The sequence below is a fragment of the Plecotus auritus genome (genome assembly GCF_963455305.1).
Source record: "Plecotus auritus genome assembly, chromosome: 11".
Classification (NCBI taxonomy): Eukaryota; Metazoa; Chordata; class Mammalia; order Chiroptera; family Vespertilionidae; genus Plecotus; species Plecotus auritus.
The window spans coordinates 16,028,452-16,046,315 of record NC_137777.1 but is presented as its reverse complement, the minus strand read 5'-3'; the positions used below and the strand labels follow the sequence as shown (position 1 = coordinate 16,046,315).

General features: G+C 44.1%; 1 protein-coding gene across 4 annotated transcripts in view; it reads left to right on the top strand.

The window, feature by feature from the left end:
* Positions 1–17,864, top strand: part of DPYS (dihydropyrimidinase) — a 72,908-nt gene that overhangs the window by 28,577 nt on the left and 26,467 nt on the right. For 3 of the 4 annotated variants that reach the window (XR_013959343.1, XM_080647019.1, XM_080647021.1), the window contains 3 exons: positions 2,521–2,677; positions 4,119–4,260; positions 6,501–6,643. Coding sequence is in view for 3 of the 4 variants with exons in the window: in XM_080647019.1 (XP_080503145.1) it covers positions 2,521–2,677; positions 4,119–4,260; positions 6,501–6,643 (442 nt within the window). In the remaining variant the exon portion in view is untranslated. Of the gene's footprint in view, positions 1–2,520; positions 2,678–4,118; positions 4,261–6,500; positions 6,644–7,170; positions 8,648–17,864 lie in introns of those variants that run through there. The other variant, XM_080647020.1, reaches the window with a different exon arrangement.

Here is a 17,864-nt window from a genome sequence, read left to right as displayed (position 1 = left end):
GATAGATGACCTTCAAGCTGTATTTGCAAACTATAGAGTGCTATACATATGTTAGCTATCTTTGCTATGACTTTATTTTTAGCCTAAATCTAACAGAACCCACAATTACGCTGAATTGCCTAGTTTGATTTTCCAATTTATGGCGTACCCAGGCCCCTTGTTTGCTTCCCCCTTTTATTTCTTGCACGCTGTTCAGTCCTTTGAAAATGTCTAGAACCATTGTAAAACAGGGGAAGAGCAGTTGGGAATGTTTACTCCTTCACTTTTCAGTTCTTTGATATTTCCAGATGCTTAATGGGGGAGGGACTGTTGAGAATAGCCCAGCTAACAAAGAGCTTGTTGGATACGAAAGATCGGCGGTCACCTTTTAAAGGAGCTAAGCCCTTCCGAGGAAATTAGCTGTTCTCTGGTTTCAAAACAGTCCTGGCAGACTCCTGGTAGATGCTGACACTTAGAATATTTCCCGAGCGCTGTTACAACTGTAGAACTTTTGCAACAGCGGTCCCTTATCACCTTGATGGCCCACATGATTGAACAGAACAAGCGATCAGGACCTTTCCTCTATGAGGAAACACCATGGGGACTCCCGAGTTGGCAACTTACAAAGTGATTGCTGATCAAGTCTCCGAGTTCCTCAATGCCCACGCACCTGTACGAAGTCCTCTTGGAACAGAAAGGTCTCTTCATGCCTGCAAATAAAATAGTGTGTCCATCCTGCTATCAAATAGCACGTTAGCTCTTAGTTTATATTAAAAACGATTGCTTGTTTCAGACACCAGAAAGAGATACTCACGGAATTTCTCCTTTCCTGGGACTAGGACATGGACAAACAGGAGGGGGAGCAGCTGAGTCCCTGGGGGGTAACTTTCATTGACCAAGGTCTGATACTCGGTTACGTAAGAAGCAAAGTTCGCTAGGCTTCAATAAGCCTTGCTTTCCTGGTTTTTCATTATCCCTAGGTTAGCTAGAGGACAGTGGCTAGTTTGAGGGAGAAATGATCTGTGAGATAATAGGGTGCTACTTCCAATTTAATATGACTCGGGCAGCTGGTAGGCATCCACTGTGAGTGCTCCCTGAGGAAACCAGTTAATTTCCCGTATACATCAGGATTTTAACTAAAATCTGGCCTCTGATGAACTGCAGTGAGCTAATTTGGTAGGCCAACATCTCTTTACTATGCACTCTCCTTTATGACTGCTTGGATATGATCAGGTGGATGCCAGGAAATCTATTATTCTGACAAATGCTAATCAGAGATAAGGATTCTGATTTTAAATTCAAATTCCCTTGCGCTATTAACTTTTCTAACATTGTATGCTTTTGATGGCCTCATTTGCATGATTTTTTAAAATATGCATTTCAGGCTACAATTTTATCTGTGTTCTTTTACTTAATATGTTTTTAGAGGGAGCTTTTTTTCTTAAGGGTGTGAAAAGGTTACCGATTTATTTGCATCAGAGATACACTGGGGCTGAACTCCATATGCCTGTATGATTAACTGTCATCGGGGTAGTATAGCATAGCAGTTAGGATCACTGGAGTCAAAATGCCTGGACCCAAATCTACCTCCTGCACGCCATCGATATCAAGTGCATGTAATGTAACTATAGAGAAATCATTTAACCCCGTAAACTCTATCCTCATCTTTTAATAGAGCTAATAGTATTTCCTGTGTAGGATTTTGAGATGACTCCATTAGAATGGCACATGTATCAGCCAGCGTTTGCTAGGTTACACTGCAGTAACAAATGAACCTAAAATATTATTGGCTTACAACGACAGCGATTTCATTTCTCACTCATACTCCTGTCCACCATGGGCTGGCTCCGCCTCTGCTCCATGTTCTCTGCAATCTGAGACCCAGCTCGAGGAGCAGCCTCTGCTGGTCTCATGACAGAGGTGAACGGGGATGGCATGGCTCCCTGTGGTTTTAACAACTCCTGCTTGGAAGCAGCACGTGTTGCTGCCATCCTGTATAATAAAATCAACCGAACTGCAGAATGACAGGTCGCTATAACATGCACTGACCACCAGGGGGCAGACACTCAGCGGAGGAGCTGCTCCCTGGTGGTCAGTGCGCTCACCCTTTGGAAGTGCCACTCAGCCAGAAGCTGGGTTCACGTCTGGCAAGTGCAGCAGTGGTGGTGGGAGCCCCTCCTGCTTCCGCGGCCGCACTAAGGACCCCTCGGGGTCCCGAACTGTGAGAGGGCGCAGGCCTCTGTGCGTGAATGTCGTGCACCGGGCCTCTAGTTCCTATATAATTGGCCAAAGTAATCCACGTGGCCAAGTCTGATATCAGTGAGTGGGTACAACCATTACCATAATATACAATGCATATTGGCTGGGATATGGTAAATGCTCCATAAAAAAAGTAGTTTTTATTTTTAAATCCTGCTCACTAAAGGTTTAGGATTCATATTATCCTTTACGAAGATGGGAAAGACTAATATTTACGTGTTAGTCAGTTGGTTTCTTTTAAGAACACATTAAGGTGCTGAATGCTTCCTTTTAACTTTCCAGGGAAGGTGGTGTATGGAGAACCCATAGCAGCAAGTCTGGGCACAGATGGCACTCACTACTGGAATAAAGAATGGCACCACGCAGCCCACTACGTTATGGGGCCCCCCTTGAGACCAGACCCTTCAACTCCTGACTACCTCATGAATCTATTGGCTAAGTAATCATTGAGCAGATGACTGTGAAGTGTTTTTGCCAAAATAAGATGTTTGATGAGTTTCGGGTTCGAGCAGAGATCTTTTCTTACCATCTGGACCTCCCATTGACTTCCCAGTATTCTGTTCTACTTGACCTGACAGGCTCTGTGCCTGTCCTTCATCTGGAGACCAAAGAGCATTAGCTTAGTTATGTTATGAAACAGTGTCGAGATCTCTCTCCTGGACACAGAGAAACCAGATAGATCCTTTTTACTGAAATTTTGTTCTCTTCTGATTTTTTCCCTCATCTTTTCTGTCTCTTGTTGCTTAGAGCCAGGTCTCTTCCTTATGCTTTATTTTTATCCTACAGAATATTCTTGATTTTTTTTCTCTATGGTGCTATAACCTGGGAACCAGATGTACCTGGTGTGCAGGTATAATAGATTACAATCAAGGGCTGAACCACTCTAGGGGGTAGAAAAGCAAAATCCTACCTGTGAGTAGGTTATCCCCATGAAAGGCCATCGAAACTATTTTCAGAGACACTACTTTCTGGGACATCATGATGTTTTTGTGAGAATTGCACCATTCATGGATAGCCTCCCCATTCACAGCTTCTCATATCCATGTTAACAGAGAACTTGTCACAACAGATGATACAAGAGTTCACTTGCCCTTTCCTTTCAGCCTCCTTCCTCCTTCACACTTCTGCATCCCCAAGGTGATTCAGAAGTCAAAGCAGGATTCCTGTCACTGCTGACATCAACATCCTCATACAATGTCACGTCTCCACTCAGCTCAACGTTCCCATTTGGCCAGGGGCTGCCCCAGAGGACCTGCCTCTGTGCCTGTGGATCCTCCTGGTACATCTTGTGTAGCACTCTCCTCACCAGGATCTTTTATTTTCATTATTGTCAAGGATCCTCAAGTAATTGTCATCAAGCACATACAGTTATCAATTTCTAGATGAGGAACTGAGCATCAGGCAAACTTAAGTGATGGAACTGAGCTTAGAACATATCCTCGCGCTTCTTATTCTCCAAAAGTGCCTCCTACAGCCCTAACCGGTTTGGCTCAGTGGATAGAGCGTTGGCCTATGGACTGAAAGGTCCCAGGTTCGATTCCGGTCAAGGGCATGTACCTTGGTTGCAGGCACATCTCCAGTAGAAGGTGTGCAGGAGGCAGCTGATCAATGTTTCTCTCTCATCGATGTTTCTAACTCTCTATCCCTCTCCCTTCCTCTCTGTAAAAAATCAATAAAATATATATATTTTTAAAAAAGTGCCTCCTACAGCAGGGATGGGAGTGGGTGAAATAGGTCCTTGAAAAAGCTACTCTTTTTCCACTGCAGTTTTCTGACACTCAGTTGAGAAGGCAGTCAGGAGACTAGGGAAGGTTTTGGTGGTTTCCTCCTGACCCGTTCTGTCTACTCACCCCCATCCTCTGGTGGGTTTTCTGTTACAGTGGTGATCTGACCACCACAGGGACTGACAACTGCACGTTCAACACCTGCCAGAAAGCTCTCGGGAAGGATGATTTTACTAAGATTCCCAACGGGGTGAATGGTGTTGAGGACCGGATGTCAGTCATATGGGAAAAAGGCGTGGTGAGTTTCGCAAGATCCTGCCGGTCTTGCTTAATGCTTCGACCCGGATCCACTTTGCTTCAGGACTAGTGAGCCATAACCTTCACAGAGAAGTTTTTCTGTTGATTTGTACTATGGTGGAGGCTGGACTGCTACCCCGTCACCACACCGCCCCATGCCCCACGGTAATAATGACGTAATTTTCTTCTCTGCGTGGTTTAGTTGAGAGGATGCATTGCACCGCTTTGCACACATTAGAAGGTACATTTAGGTCGGGTGCCAATGTAGATTCTTGAAGTCTTTGAAATGGTGTAGCCTTTCTACCTGATTTCTCATGTTCTTGAATCCCAGCTCATGTGTCACCGACATAAATTCTTGGAATGACTGAAAATGCATGAATACTTTGTATACTGTTTATACCTCCTTCTCATGAAATCTTTGTAGCTATCCCTAAAAACCCTTGGATGTAGTATTTTAAAAACAGCTATATGAGGGCACATAAATAATAATTGCAAGTCTAGACAAAGATCTTTTAAATTCCCATCACTTAAAAATTTCTCCCTGAGGATGGAGAAGAACCAAATAGCTAATGGTTCACATGTTAACCTGTCTAGCCAGTTGACATGTGAAGTTGCAAAGGTCAGCAGGGGACACCTGGCTGGTTAGACCCGAGGTCCCCATTATTGTGCCATTCTTGCCCACCGCCTGGAGGCCCTCCCTTAGATGACACATTAATCATGTCTCAGGCATCAAAATCCCCTACAAACACCACTCACTTCTAACTCTAATTACTGCCAGGTTTGTTTCCAAAATGCCTTCTCATTTCCATCTTCATGTCTGCCACTCTAGTTTGAGGCCCAGTGCAGTGGTCTCCACAGCGGGTGTCCTTGCCTTCAGCCTTGCTTGCTACAGTCTATTCTGTACTTCAGAGCGGGAGTCACCCTTCAGAAATGAAGGTCTGTACATGCTACCTTTCTCTCTAACACCCTTTAATTTTCTTCATTACTTTTAGGATGATAGTTGAACTATTAGTATACATGTAAGGATCTTTAAAGCATCTCGATAGCCCTATCTTCTAGCAATCATCCTCTTCGCCCCCCTTGCTCTCTACCCTGACTCTAACCATCCCAGATGACTTATCTTCTCTTTTTCTTTTCTTAGATTTTCTTGATAACAGTCCAACCTTTCTCTTCAAACTTGTGTTATTACAATGAGTATCTTTATTACAGCAGATTTTCATAATCAATTACATTTCCCAAGTATATAAATTGTTTTAAAGTGACTGGATGTTTCTTAGTATGATGTAATACTCAATGTTATTTTGTGAAACATTAAGACGATTCACTTATGGTAATATTACTTTCAGGACATAGTAATTTTTTTATGACAGGGACCCTTTGATAATGAAATAAATCTAAAGATGCCTTTACCATATGAATGTATGTAGGGCTAAACTCTCAACATTAAAAAAGTAATTTTAATGGGGTCACAGACTTCTAATGTCTGTCCATTTAAAAAATCTTTTGTAATAGACTGTCCATAATGTTTGGTTCATGTAAAGTTGATTGCACAAAATTGAAATTCTTGAGCTGATTCTTTCTCTTCCAAAAAGTGTTGTCACCTGATTTAAAAGTCTGTCTTACCTTAACTCTATAACATTCCATCTAATGTCTTCATGATGACTCAATCATCTTGGGTCTGCGATAAATAAATGTAGTAGGTGGTGGTGGTGAACTTCAAATGAGAATTAGAAATACCATTCCTAACATTTAGCTACTGTCTATGTCAGTGGTCGGCAAACTCATTAGTCAACAGAGCCAAATATCAACAGTACAACGATTAAAATTTCTTTTGAGAGCCAAATTTTTTAAACTTAAACTTCTTCTAACGCCACTTCTTCAAAATAGACTCACCCAGGCCATGGTATTTTGTGGAAGAGCCACACTCAAAGGACCAAAGAGCCGCATGTGGCTCGCGAGCCGCAGTTTGCTGACCACTGGTCTATGTGATTCTGAGGATGGTGAAAAAACAGTGGTTGTATTTTTTTTAAGCTGATGTATTTTTGAACAGTTATCTTTGGGCTCCCATATGCTACCCCATCCCTCCCATCATTTATCATTATGAGGTGTGTTTGGCTCCACAATATAAGAAGTTAGATGCAATGCTACTTGGTTCCAAGAGATTCAAGTTTGATTGATAGGAGATTCTTAAATATTGATCATTAGAACAAATGCATTTTTTTCCCTTGAATGGTTTTACAGCACAGTGGTAAAATGGATGAAAACCGATTCGTGGCAGTGACCAGCACAAATGCAGCTAAAATCTTTAATCTCTATCCAAGGAAAGGGAGAATAGCTGTAGGATCAGATGCTGACATTGTGATCTGGGACCCGAAAGCCACAAGGTAAGCCGAAGTTCTTGCATTCCTTGGATTCACAATGCAGAAAAAGCACTAACTGGCAGAGAAATTCTTCATTGGCCTTAATCAGCCATTTCTTCTTGGGTGATTTATTTAGCCATGCTCAGGTATTTTGAGCCTGTGCACAAGATAAAGGTTTTGATGTACAAATATCCCTTTGTTTTTCTTGGCAGAGAGGACACAAAAGTTGTGTTGCTTACTATTCGCTGGGAATGTATAGATGTATAAAACCAATATGAGTTTACCACTTCAGTGCTTGGCAAACGCCCGAATTCACACAAAGGAAAGGTACAGAGCAATGAAGAAAATAAAAGGCTTCGTTTGAAAGGGATGAATTGAAAACTCAAAAATAATTACAGGCTTTCTAAAGCTTTCAGATAGAAAAATTCCAGCACAAAGGATGTCACTTTCCGTTAGCCACGTTTTCCAGCTGAGTTCATCCTGAGCCTATCATTCCCAGTAGACTCCAGCTTTTTGTTCCCAATTTCCATAATTCTATGTTAATATTGCAGGTCCGGCACATTCCAGCTCAGGAAAGCACTCAGTAGCAGCCGAAGCTCTGCTAACTTCTCTTTACAGAATGTGAGCACAGACAACACCTGCATCCTGACTTGTGTTTTTTATAAACTTTACAGTTGTAATGGAGAAAACTCCAAATGCTGTAACACATTGTGTGTGTGTGTGTGTGTCCATGCATGCGTGCCTGTATAAACAGGGATATGATAGGGCCTTCTACCTTACTGTATAGGCTCTTTCTAATGTTCAAAGTGTATTAGGTATTTTCATTGTAATACGGAAAGTCTACAGTTTCTTGGGGGTGCCATTATCACAAAGACCCAATTTCAATTGTTCCCCCCCGGGCTGCCCTCTGGGGAAAAGAAGACCATTGGAGAAGCTACCACTATTGGGCAACCACTGCTACGAACTTAAAAACAAACCCCAACGATCCCCTTAGGAAATGCTAGTACTTGTATTTTTGAACTTGACACTCTCCACTCCCCTTTGAGCACTTGTCCCAACGCAGGGACCAGTTCATAGTGAATCGTTGCAAGTTGCCTTTAGTGAGTGCAGTAAATGGTGGTTTATTTACAGAAGATACCAAAGAGGCACAACCAGGGTCTTTGTTATTATGTTAACAAGGGAGCCATTGCCCATTTGAGGACAAAAATATCCAGTTGTCAAAGGATCTAGGCCCCTCTCCCTGCAAATTAAATGGCAAGTCAAACAAAATGCAGGCAGCTTCTCTACAAAGCTGCAAGTATCAGCCTTGGGGAAACAGTGGAAGGATGGTGCTGGGATTTGGGTCGGGCTGTGGATGATGAACTGAGCCTGCTGTGTTTAGAAAGCTCCTGATATTTTAAATGTCACTCTACCGGAGCTATTGTACACGGCAATTCAAACAATTTAGGCTGCAATTCAAACAATTTAGGTTGCTCCAAGTGCTGGGATCAGATAAGTCTTTTGAAATAACTTGTGGCTTTGAGGAGTTCATGAGACTTAATCAGGAAACCTAGAGAATTTTAAGAGGAAGAAAACGATCACATGGGAGAAAGATTTGGGGAAAATGATGTTTTTGAAGCATAGCGTCTGGGAGAGTCATAATAATGATAATAATTAGTAATAATTAGCATGTGTGACTATTTCAGTGATCTTAAAATGCTTTGCCGATATAGAATGTGATTTACAACATGATCACCTTACGGGCATGAGAAAACTGTAGCACAGCGGGGTCTGGGACAGGTTTGAGATGAGAAGCCTGACCCAGGGTCTTCAACTTTGCAAACTTGTATGCTTGTCATGACATCTGGTGCCCTGCTATCTCCTGACATCAACGCAGAGCACTTTATAGCAAACTTGATTGTTCACTATCCATTTGTTCTCTCAGTCAGGTAGTCCGGTAACCCAAAGCTTTTTGGGGTTTGATTCTATTCTTTATTATTCCTTTTCAAAGGTAAGGGAGAAATAAAAATACCCTGTTGAGTGATGACACTGCAGTCTAATTCTTTTAAATATGTATATATATACTTTTATTGATTTCAGAGAGGAAGGGAGAGGGAGAGAGAGAGAGAAACATCAGTGATGAGAGAGAATCATTGCCTGGCTGTCTCCTGCACTCCCTATATTGGGGATCAAGCCCATAACCTGGGCATGTGCCCTGATGGGGAATTGAACCGTGACCTTCTGGTTCACAGGTCAACACTCAACCAATGAGCCACGACCGCCTGGGTCCAGTCTAATTCTTTTTTTTTTTTTTTTTATGGAGCTCCACCAGAGGCCACTCCCTGTGGTCCTTTTAGCCCTGCCCCTGGCATCTCCAGCAGCTCCCAGCCTTCCTCTCCTCAAATTTTTTTTTTGAAGTGAACATATCAAGATTTTATTGTCATGTAATAAAACAAAACATGACGCTTAGGACTGGATCACGCGACCCTCTCTCTTCTTATCGCCTCCCAGTTCCAAAGGCTCGCATCTCTTCGTCGCCAGCGTTCTCTTAGATCTGCAGTTGGGCTCAACACATTCCAGCCTCAGCACCACCTTCTTTGTAGCTTTAGCCTTTTTTTTGAAAATTGGTTTAGTCTGCCCGCCATGGCCACTCTGCCTCCTGCCACAACGCCCTTTCCCTGCGCACACAGAGACTCCTGGCCCTTCTTGCGCTGTGTGACTTTGTGGGGTGGATGCTTGCGCTGTGTGACTTTGTGGGGTCTTGGGAACATTCCCCATGTTTGCGAGCGCGCTATCTGCAGGGAAAGGAAGCTCTCCTCCAAGTTTTCATTTCTGAGGATATGAAACCAGCTCAGATGTGAAGCATTGTCTTCCTTAGACAGCAGGACAAAGAGAAATGACCCGGACCTAAGGTTATGCATCATTCGCCTCCTTTATTTACCACCTATACTGTTGCTCGGAGGATATTTATAGGCCGTGATTCTGTCTCCTTGAGTCATGTTTTTCGAGGATGTAAATTTAGACCACTTTCTCACAGGCGCTAGCCACCCGTTTCTGTAACATCGTTTGTCCCTCCTTTCCTGTTAGGTTGCTTCTGAACAGCACGGAATGATCCAGATGTGTGTTTTTTTAAAGATCTACATATTACCTGCTTTATTTCCCCTCTTGTAGTCTAAGAAACTAACTTAAGGTCAAACGACAAAACGTTTGTGCTTTTAAGTTTCTGTCTATCTCTTTCATCCATTCTTTGATATTTCTTACAGAATACATATTTACACGCCCATAGATGTGTCTTTTGGGGTAAAGATGCATATTGGCATTTATTATACACCTGAGTCTTCTCCACCTGCGTCTGCTTGCCGTGCCCACCTGGACACGGTGTGTGGTTGGGATCCCAGCCCCATCAATGCCCGGGAGGCGGGCAGGCCCACCCAGGCCTCATAAGGTCTCTGAATAACCACAGTCTCATCAGAGAAATGCGATTACGAATCATGGTTGTGCCTACATTATGTTTCTTTTAGAAGCCATGAGATAATCCATGTGAAAACTAAGAAAGGGTTACACCAAGACACGCTATGGTTGATGTATCCAGTGTGACTGCTGTCATTCTCTGCCCATTTTCATTTCCCGGTGTTCTCGGCTTGTTTTTGCCTGCGGTGACCAGGCAGGCAGGTGAACTGTAGGGCTGTATTTCTCTGACCCTCGGGCTCTTTTTTAAAAAACTGGAAACTTTTTTCGTTTTTTTTTTAACTTTTCTGTTTTGGAAAACAACGAAAATAGTATTTTTACTTGGCAGGAAATATTTACTTGGATTTCTTTGAATTATTCCATTTCTTGCTTCTCCAACCCTTTAATTTAAGAATGTTCCCTGCGCTACTGTCAGAATTTTCCCCACTATCATTACTCATCTTTTTCAGTGTGGACATTGCAGAAATCGGGAAACAGGAGGCCAGGGCCAGCTGAAGGGGAGGCTTCATAGATTACTGAATCTGAAAGAATATTTGAACAAGGAGAAAGTGTGCTTATCATGGTTCATATTAAAAGAATTTTGCAGGAACGGCTAATTCCTTATCTAGGTCGATCATAGCACCAGCTTTCGCTATTCTTGGTTGTTATGAGAAAGCTGCTCATCTGGGCTGGCTGTTCCTGCCCCAAATGTATGCTGCTGACCTCAGCGAGGCCCTTTCTGATGTGCAACAGTATTTTTAGCCTGCTCTCGCTGTGTGCACGCTGCCTTGGACACTACCCGCACGTCACAGCCCGCCTCCTCTCACCCTGCAGACTGAGTTCTATTGACTGCTACACACTCACAATACTCTTTACTCACTGCTTTTCTCTCTCATGAACATTCTTTTTTAAAAAATACGTTTTTTAAAAATATTAATTTATTGGTTTCAGAGAGGAAGGGAGAGGGAGAGAGAGATAGAAATATCAATGATGAGAGAGCATCATTGATCGGCTGCCACCCTGGGGATGGAGCCTGCAACCCGGGCATGTGCCCTGACCAGGAATCAAACCGTAACTTCCTTTCATAGGTCAATGCTTAAGCACTGAGCATGCTGGTCGGCTAAAATGTGTTTTTAGTGATTTTAAAGAAGAGGAAGGGAGAAGGATAGAGAGATGGAAACATCAATGAGAGAGAAACATCTGTTGGCTGCCTTCTGCACACCTCCTACTGAGGATCAAGCCTGCAGCCCAGGCATGTGCCCTCACCAGGAGTTGAACCGGGGACCTCTTGGTTCATGGGTTGACAACCACTGAGCCACACTAGCCTGGTGCTCTCATTGACATTCTTGAAATCTAATCCCATTTTAAACAAGTAAGTGTTTTATTTCAGAACAGTTTTATTTTTATTTTTTTAAATATATTTTATTGATTTTTTACAGAGAGGAAGGGAGAGGGATAGAGTCAGAAACATCGATGAGAGAGAAACATAGATCAGCTGCCTATCAGCTGCCTCCTGCACACCCCCAATTGGGGATGTGCCCGCAACCAAGGTACATGCCCTTGACCGGAATCGAACCTGGGACCTTTCAGTCCACAGGCCAACGCTGTATCCACTGAGCCAAACCGGTTTCGGCTCAGAACAGTTTTAGATTTATAGAAAAGCTGCAAAGATAGCACAGAGCTCCCATCTACTCCACACTCAGTTTGCATTAATATCGTACGTTACTGGGTGCATTACAATTAATGAACCGATGCTGATATGTTATTATTAACTAGAGTCCATACTTTATTGAAATCTCTTTAGTTTTTGCCTAACATCCCCTTCCCATTTGCGGCCCCCCTCCAGGTAGTCGTCAGATCTCCTTAGGCTCCTACAGCCTTTCACACTTTCTCTGCCTTTCTTTGTTTGTGATGATCCTGGCACATTTGAAGAATGTTCCTCTGTTGTGATTTTTCTGATGTCTCCTTTTTCTCATTATCAGCCTGGGGTTATGGGTTTTAGGAGGAAGACCACATAAGTAACCTACTGTTTTCACCACATCCTTCCGACGGCCCATGCTATCAACATGACTGTCCACTGTTGATGCTGACCTAGATCCGCTGGCTGGAGTGGGGTTCGTCAGGCTTCCCCGCTGTATAGTTACTCATTTCTTCCCCTTTCCATAATACTGTCCTTTTTAGAAGGAAGTCACTGTGCACAGCCCATAGTTAAGGAGTGGTGAATTATGCTCTCGTTTTATGTTTTAATTAATTCTATATCCCCAGGGTCTGACCCAGTTCAGCCCAGAGTAAAAGTACAGTAAGTGTTGAATGGGTGAGTGAGAAGGATAAATAGCTTTCCACACTGCATGGAAGAATGATGTGATAAAGAAATGGCAGCCGGGCCAGCATGGTTCAGTGGTTGAGCTTCGACCTATGAAGCAGGAAGTTTTGGTTCAATTCCTGGTCAGGGCACATGCCTGGGTTGCGAGCTCATTCCCCAGTAGGGTGCATGCAAGAGGCAGCCTATCAATGATTCTCTGTCACCATTGATGTTTCCATCTCTCTCTCTCTCTCTGTCCCTCTCCCTTTCTCGCTGAAATCGATATGTATATGTGTATGTAAAGAAATGGCATAAGTTCTATTATATGCTAGAAAGTTGCTAAGGGAGTAGATCTTTACTATTCTCACCACAAAAAAAAAAAAAAAAGAAATGGTAATTATGTGACGTGATGAAAGTGGTAATTATTTTGCAATAGGTAAGTGTATCAAATCAACAGGTTGTGCACCTTAAACTCACACAATGTTATGTTACTCATATCTCAGTAAAACTGGAGGAAAATAAAGAAATGGCATAAAGGAAAACTGGAAAGGTTTTATTCAACAACAATTATGGTGAGAGGACAAGTAAGAAACAGAGCATTTTCTCACCTCGTGCTTTTAATTTGTTGCAAGTCATCCGTAACTGATGTTGAAAGAATGAATGAATGAAGAGGAATGTAGGTTGGATGGATTTTCCAAGGAGAGGAGGAAGAACGGCCACCCTGGACTTACTCTCCTTGTCACTTTTGAGGTCAGGGAACAATTACCTTGTTAAGCTGTCCTAATAAGGAAGAAATTGAAGTGAAAAGAGAGTTGGCCTCCCATGTTCCTTCATTCACACAATCTCTCAGGACTGGGGCACCACTGGGAGCCAGGCATGAGGGTCAAGGTTGTCTAAGAGCCAGGCTCTGCCCTTACGAAGCTGGCCGTCTAGAGAGAGAGAGGAGAGGAGCTATGAAGCCAAAAGCTCTCCGTCTAAGGAATGTGTTAGGAATATCACACGAGAGGCAGAAGCAAGATGCCATTGATGTTGAAAGAAGAAAGATCATCCTTTTATCAGCGCCGTCGTGGGCATAGGACCACATTGGCGAGAGGAGTAAATGCGATGTCTGGCCCTGAGAATCAAGACTAAACATGGGGGAGAGAGGCACTGAGAGAAAGATCTGGGGGCAAGCAGTTAAGGCTGGGGCTTAAGTGAGAGAACAGGTTCAGGCTGTGGGAGGGGGTGGGAAGGCGAGGAGGTCATGGCTGCCGGTCTTGTTTTAATTCTGTTCATTAATATTTTAAACAGCGCTCATCTAGTGGAGAAGCACTATTTAATCACATGAATAAACGGACGTGTCAATATTTATGGGATATTTTTTCTTGCAAGATATTCCTGTTTATTTTACCTATCTGATTTTATTTAAATTTATTTTTCTTGATTTCCGAGAAGAAGGGAGAGGGAGAGAAAGATTGAAACATCAATGACGGGAGAGAACCACTGATCCGCTGCCTCCTGCACACCCCACACTGGGGATCAAGCCCACAACCCAGGCATGTGCCCTGGCGGGGAACCAAACTGTGACCTTCCAGTTCATAGGTTGACACTCAACCACTGAGCCACACCGACTGGGTGTGCCTGCCTGATTTTAATATTAGTTTAAGGCTGGTTATATGAAAGGTTTTTGTCTGACCACACCATTAGAGGTTGGCTAACATTTTCCTTTGAAAATTTCCTGCAAGGTTTTAGCAAAAACAATTACCCAGCTGACTAGTTAGTATCTCAAATGCGAGCAACACGCATTTCACCCAAGGTCCTGAAGGGGGCGCCCACAGCCCACCCTGAGCTCGGGCCCCAACCAGGCCATGAGAGCTGCTGGTTACACAAGCACCAGCCAGCCTCTGGAGAATGGATGCACTTGCTAATGATTTTGGGCTTTGTGGTACATAGATGTTTTCATTTTTTAAAAAATTCTCATTACTTATTAATGGCACATAGCAATATGTATGCTTAAACACCATCTGTAGCCTTAAAAATGGACCGTACTGAAGTTCCCGAGGCAGATCAGGGGGGGAAAAAAGCAGTGCAGCAGCGATCTTTTTATTTTAAACCCGTGAAAAGATGGATGACCCCAGGGGGAGCCATCTGACACGCGGTGATGGATGGCCAGAGAGAACTGGGAGTGGGAGTCTGCCGCGAGGGGTTGGCCTTCCCCATGAACGATGACCTGCGACGTTCCTGGCCTGTAAAAAGTTCCTGTAAAAATCAGCGGCAACAGCTCTTCCGTGTCATTGCACAATCCAAACAAACGGCCCTCGGTGCGCGGGGAGCACTCGCCCTTTGCAGAAGCACCAAGAGTCTGCGGTACTGGGCGGGACGGCTCACTGAGCCGGTGTCCGCGGCGCGGGGCAGAGGCACGTGTCCCAGCGCATCGCTACTTGGGTCAAAACTTCATTTTAAGGGCACGTTCCCCATCGAAGCGTTTGGCCCATTTTTGTAGAACATCTTGGTACTTGCAGTCAAGGGGAAGAAATCAAGAGTACGATTTCCAGGCAGTGTGAAGACAGAATCTGGTGGTATCCTGTGGTCAAGACCAAGGCTGGTCAGGTTGGCCAACTAACTTGTCAAAATCTCACTGGAGAGGATGGCCTGTGAGTTACTTGCAAGCCCGTAGCCGCAGCAGTAACTCCTGTGCCGGCCATTTCCGACTGTCCTGTGAGCTTCCGTTCTTAGGGATTGATTCAAGAGCACTTGGTTTCTATGGCAACTGTCCCTCATCAGTATTTATGAGCTCCAGGAGAGCTCACAGAATCTCAGGCACACAAACACGCCGCTAACACGCTGTGTGCACTGGAACATTTAATGAAGACTTTTAGCTACACGGTATTCTGCACGGCATGTTTTGCTCACTGTTCTTTTCGTTTATTTTTTCACACTCAATTACAGCCGGCTTTTGGCTTTGCATGCACCCTTCCTGAAGGCCCCGTGCCGTCTCTCCTGCTTAATGTCCTTGCTTTTCTCATAGAAGATAGAAATACACGAGTTGAACTGTAGATTCGGTGCAGAGCCGTGGCTTGCAGCTTTTGAAATGCCCCCTCTGGGTTACAGAAGGGGCGCTGTGTGTGCAAGAAAGCAGGGGAAGAATGGCTATTCCATCCTTGGGTCGTGGGGACGTAGGACATGGGAAACACAGAAGGAGGAAGGCGCCCTGTGATAAATAGCGGTGACTGTGGCTTGCTGTTATAGGGACAGTATCAGTGCTACGAGGCATTTTCCCTCCAAGTTGCACATGGTGCTTCATTTGCCTAATTGGCACACATCATCTTCCTCCTCCTCAAAAGAAGCATCTGCACACACATGCCGGCACACACTCACACACATGCACGTGAATGCAACAACTGTCTCAGCATATACGAATTGGTCAGCTGGAAGACTGCTTTCTCTCTCTCTCTCTCTCTCTCTCTCTCTCTCTCTCTCTCTCATTTTTCATTGATTTCAGAGAGGAAGGGAGAGGGAGAGATAGAAACATCAATGTTGAGAGACAATCACTGATCGACTGCCTCCTGCACACCCCACATGGGTCCGGCCCGCAACCTAGGCATGTGCCCTGACTGGGAATCGAACCATGACCTTCTGGTACATAGGTTGATGCTCAGCCACTGAGACACACCAGCCAGGCAGTAAGACTCTACTTTCAACGCCTGTTTCTAAGAGTGTTTATAACTAACTCACTAACTCTCCCCCCGCCCCCACTACAGACCCCAAACCCACACGATGGCCGTGCACAGGCCTCATACCAGGTGCATGGGTGGCATGAAGACAGTCTGCGCCGTGATCTTTCACTGGGTGGTGTTGCGTACACTCACGGAGGCAACGTTGCACCAGGTTAGTGTTTCCAGGTTGCGCTTTTGCACAGCCGTGCGGGCATCCATCATCTATGCTGGCCATCACAGATTTACACAGGCATTAGGACCATTTTCTGGCAGATGGTAGTTAAGTATTTTGAGGACTACATGCCTTTTGCTAATCTACCCAAAACCCAGCCTGCCATCTTAGCTCCTGGGGGCAGGAGCAGAACCAGGGTGTAAAGAGAAAGGCTTTGGGGTTCAATTCCTACTCGGCCACGTGCTCACGGGGTGTGACCTTGGGGATGTTATTCCTTTTCCTGAATTTCAGTTTCCTCATTTGTAGAATCGGGATGATGATGGTGATATTGATTTCATAGCATTGTTGTGAATGCTTAAGATGGTGTACATAGAGTGCTTGGTATAAGAACAGAAATGGAAACAGAGTAACTAAAATGCTTGGGACATGATTAATGTTCAGCAGTGCTTGGCATGCAGTAGGTGCTCCGTTAGTGATACTAGGTGCTCAGTTAGTGCTAGTAAGTGGTCACTGTGTCAAATGAGTGGGAGCTGGTATTAGCTATAGTTATCATTGTGATTTAAAAGTCCTTGCAATAATGACTTCATTCAGACATGACCAAAGGGTACTAGGATATTTCACATAAAGGAAGCTCCATCCCTTACGTTTCTTGCACCTTCTGATTTTCACTAAGAATGACTCAAGTGGAGAAGCTTGGATGGGTTCCTTTGGGTAAGATCATCTGATTAAACTAGAACCCTTCAGTGCCTCCAGCGCTGACTCCTTTGAAAAATGTATTTGCAGTGAAACTGTTCCAACAAAGCACCTAAACTTCCTTTTGTACCCTTCAGAGTCTTCATCATTTGCTTTTAAGAAGTTTTGGACTGTGCATGACAAAAGCTAGCCTTGCTGAATACCTGTGGGTGAAAGGTAACCACTGTGTGTGCCAGGTGGTGTATTTAAACATGTTCTGATGCAACGGGACCTTTTCAGTGAACTTCCCTAATAATGGCTGCATAATTTTTTTTCCCCCAAATCCTGAAGGAAAAGCACCTCAGGAGCAGATCACAGGAACGCTATTGTTGAGCATGTGCCTTTGCCAGAGGAAGCACAGTCTATTTTAAGCATTAGGGTTTGGGGAGGTGGTTGTGCAAAAGGCGTGGGTTTTCTACCTAGGCACCCGCTGTATTTTTTCCCTACCTGACATACATGTTTTTCTGGTTTTGGCCTTTGCCTGTCTCATTTACAGCTGTATTCCTATGTTCCGAAACAGTGCCAGCTACATATAGGAGCTCAATAATTTTTTTTTTTTTTTTTTTTTTTTAGTGAATAAACCAGATATTAACAGTCTTAGGCTGGTAAACAAATATGCGATTTAAAAGGCTTTGTTTATCTGCTCTTGGAACTGGTTCCAGATCCAGGGTTTACATTTTCCCCCCCTTTGAATTAAAAAAAAAAAAAAGAATTCTTGGCACTTCTGCCTTCTCCTTCCCCCAAGCAGTGCCTGACAAAGATGCATTCCACAGTCAGCGGCCAGGAGCATCAGCAGACCTGGCCATGAGTGTGGTTGAAGCCAGGAGGGATCCTTCCGTGGTCAGATAACTCTGTTGATTGCCTCAGACTCACACTTAATTAACATAAAGCCGCGGGCCTTGGTTCTGGAGGAAGCAG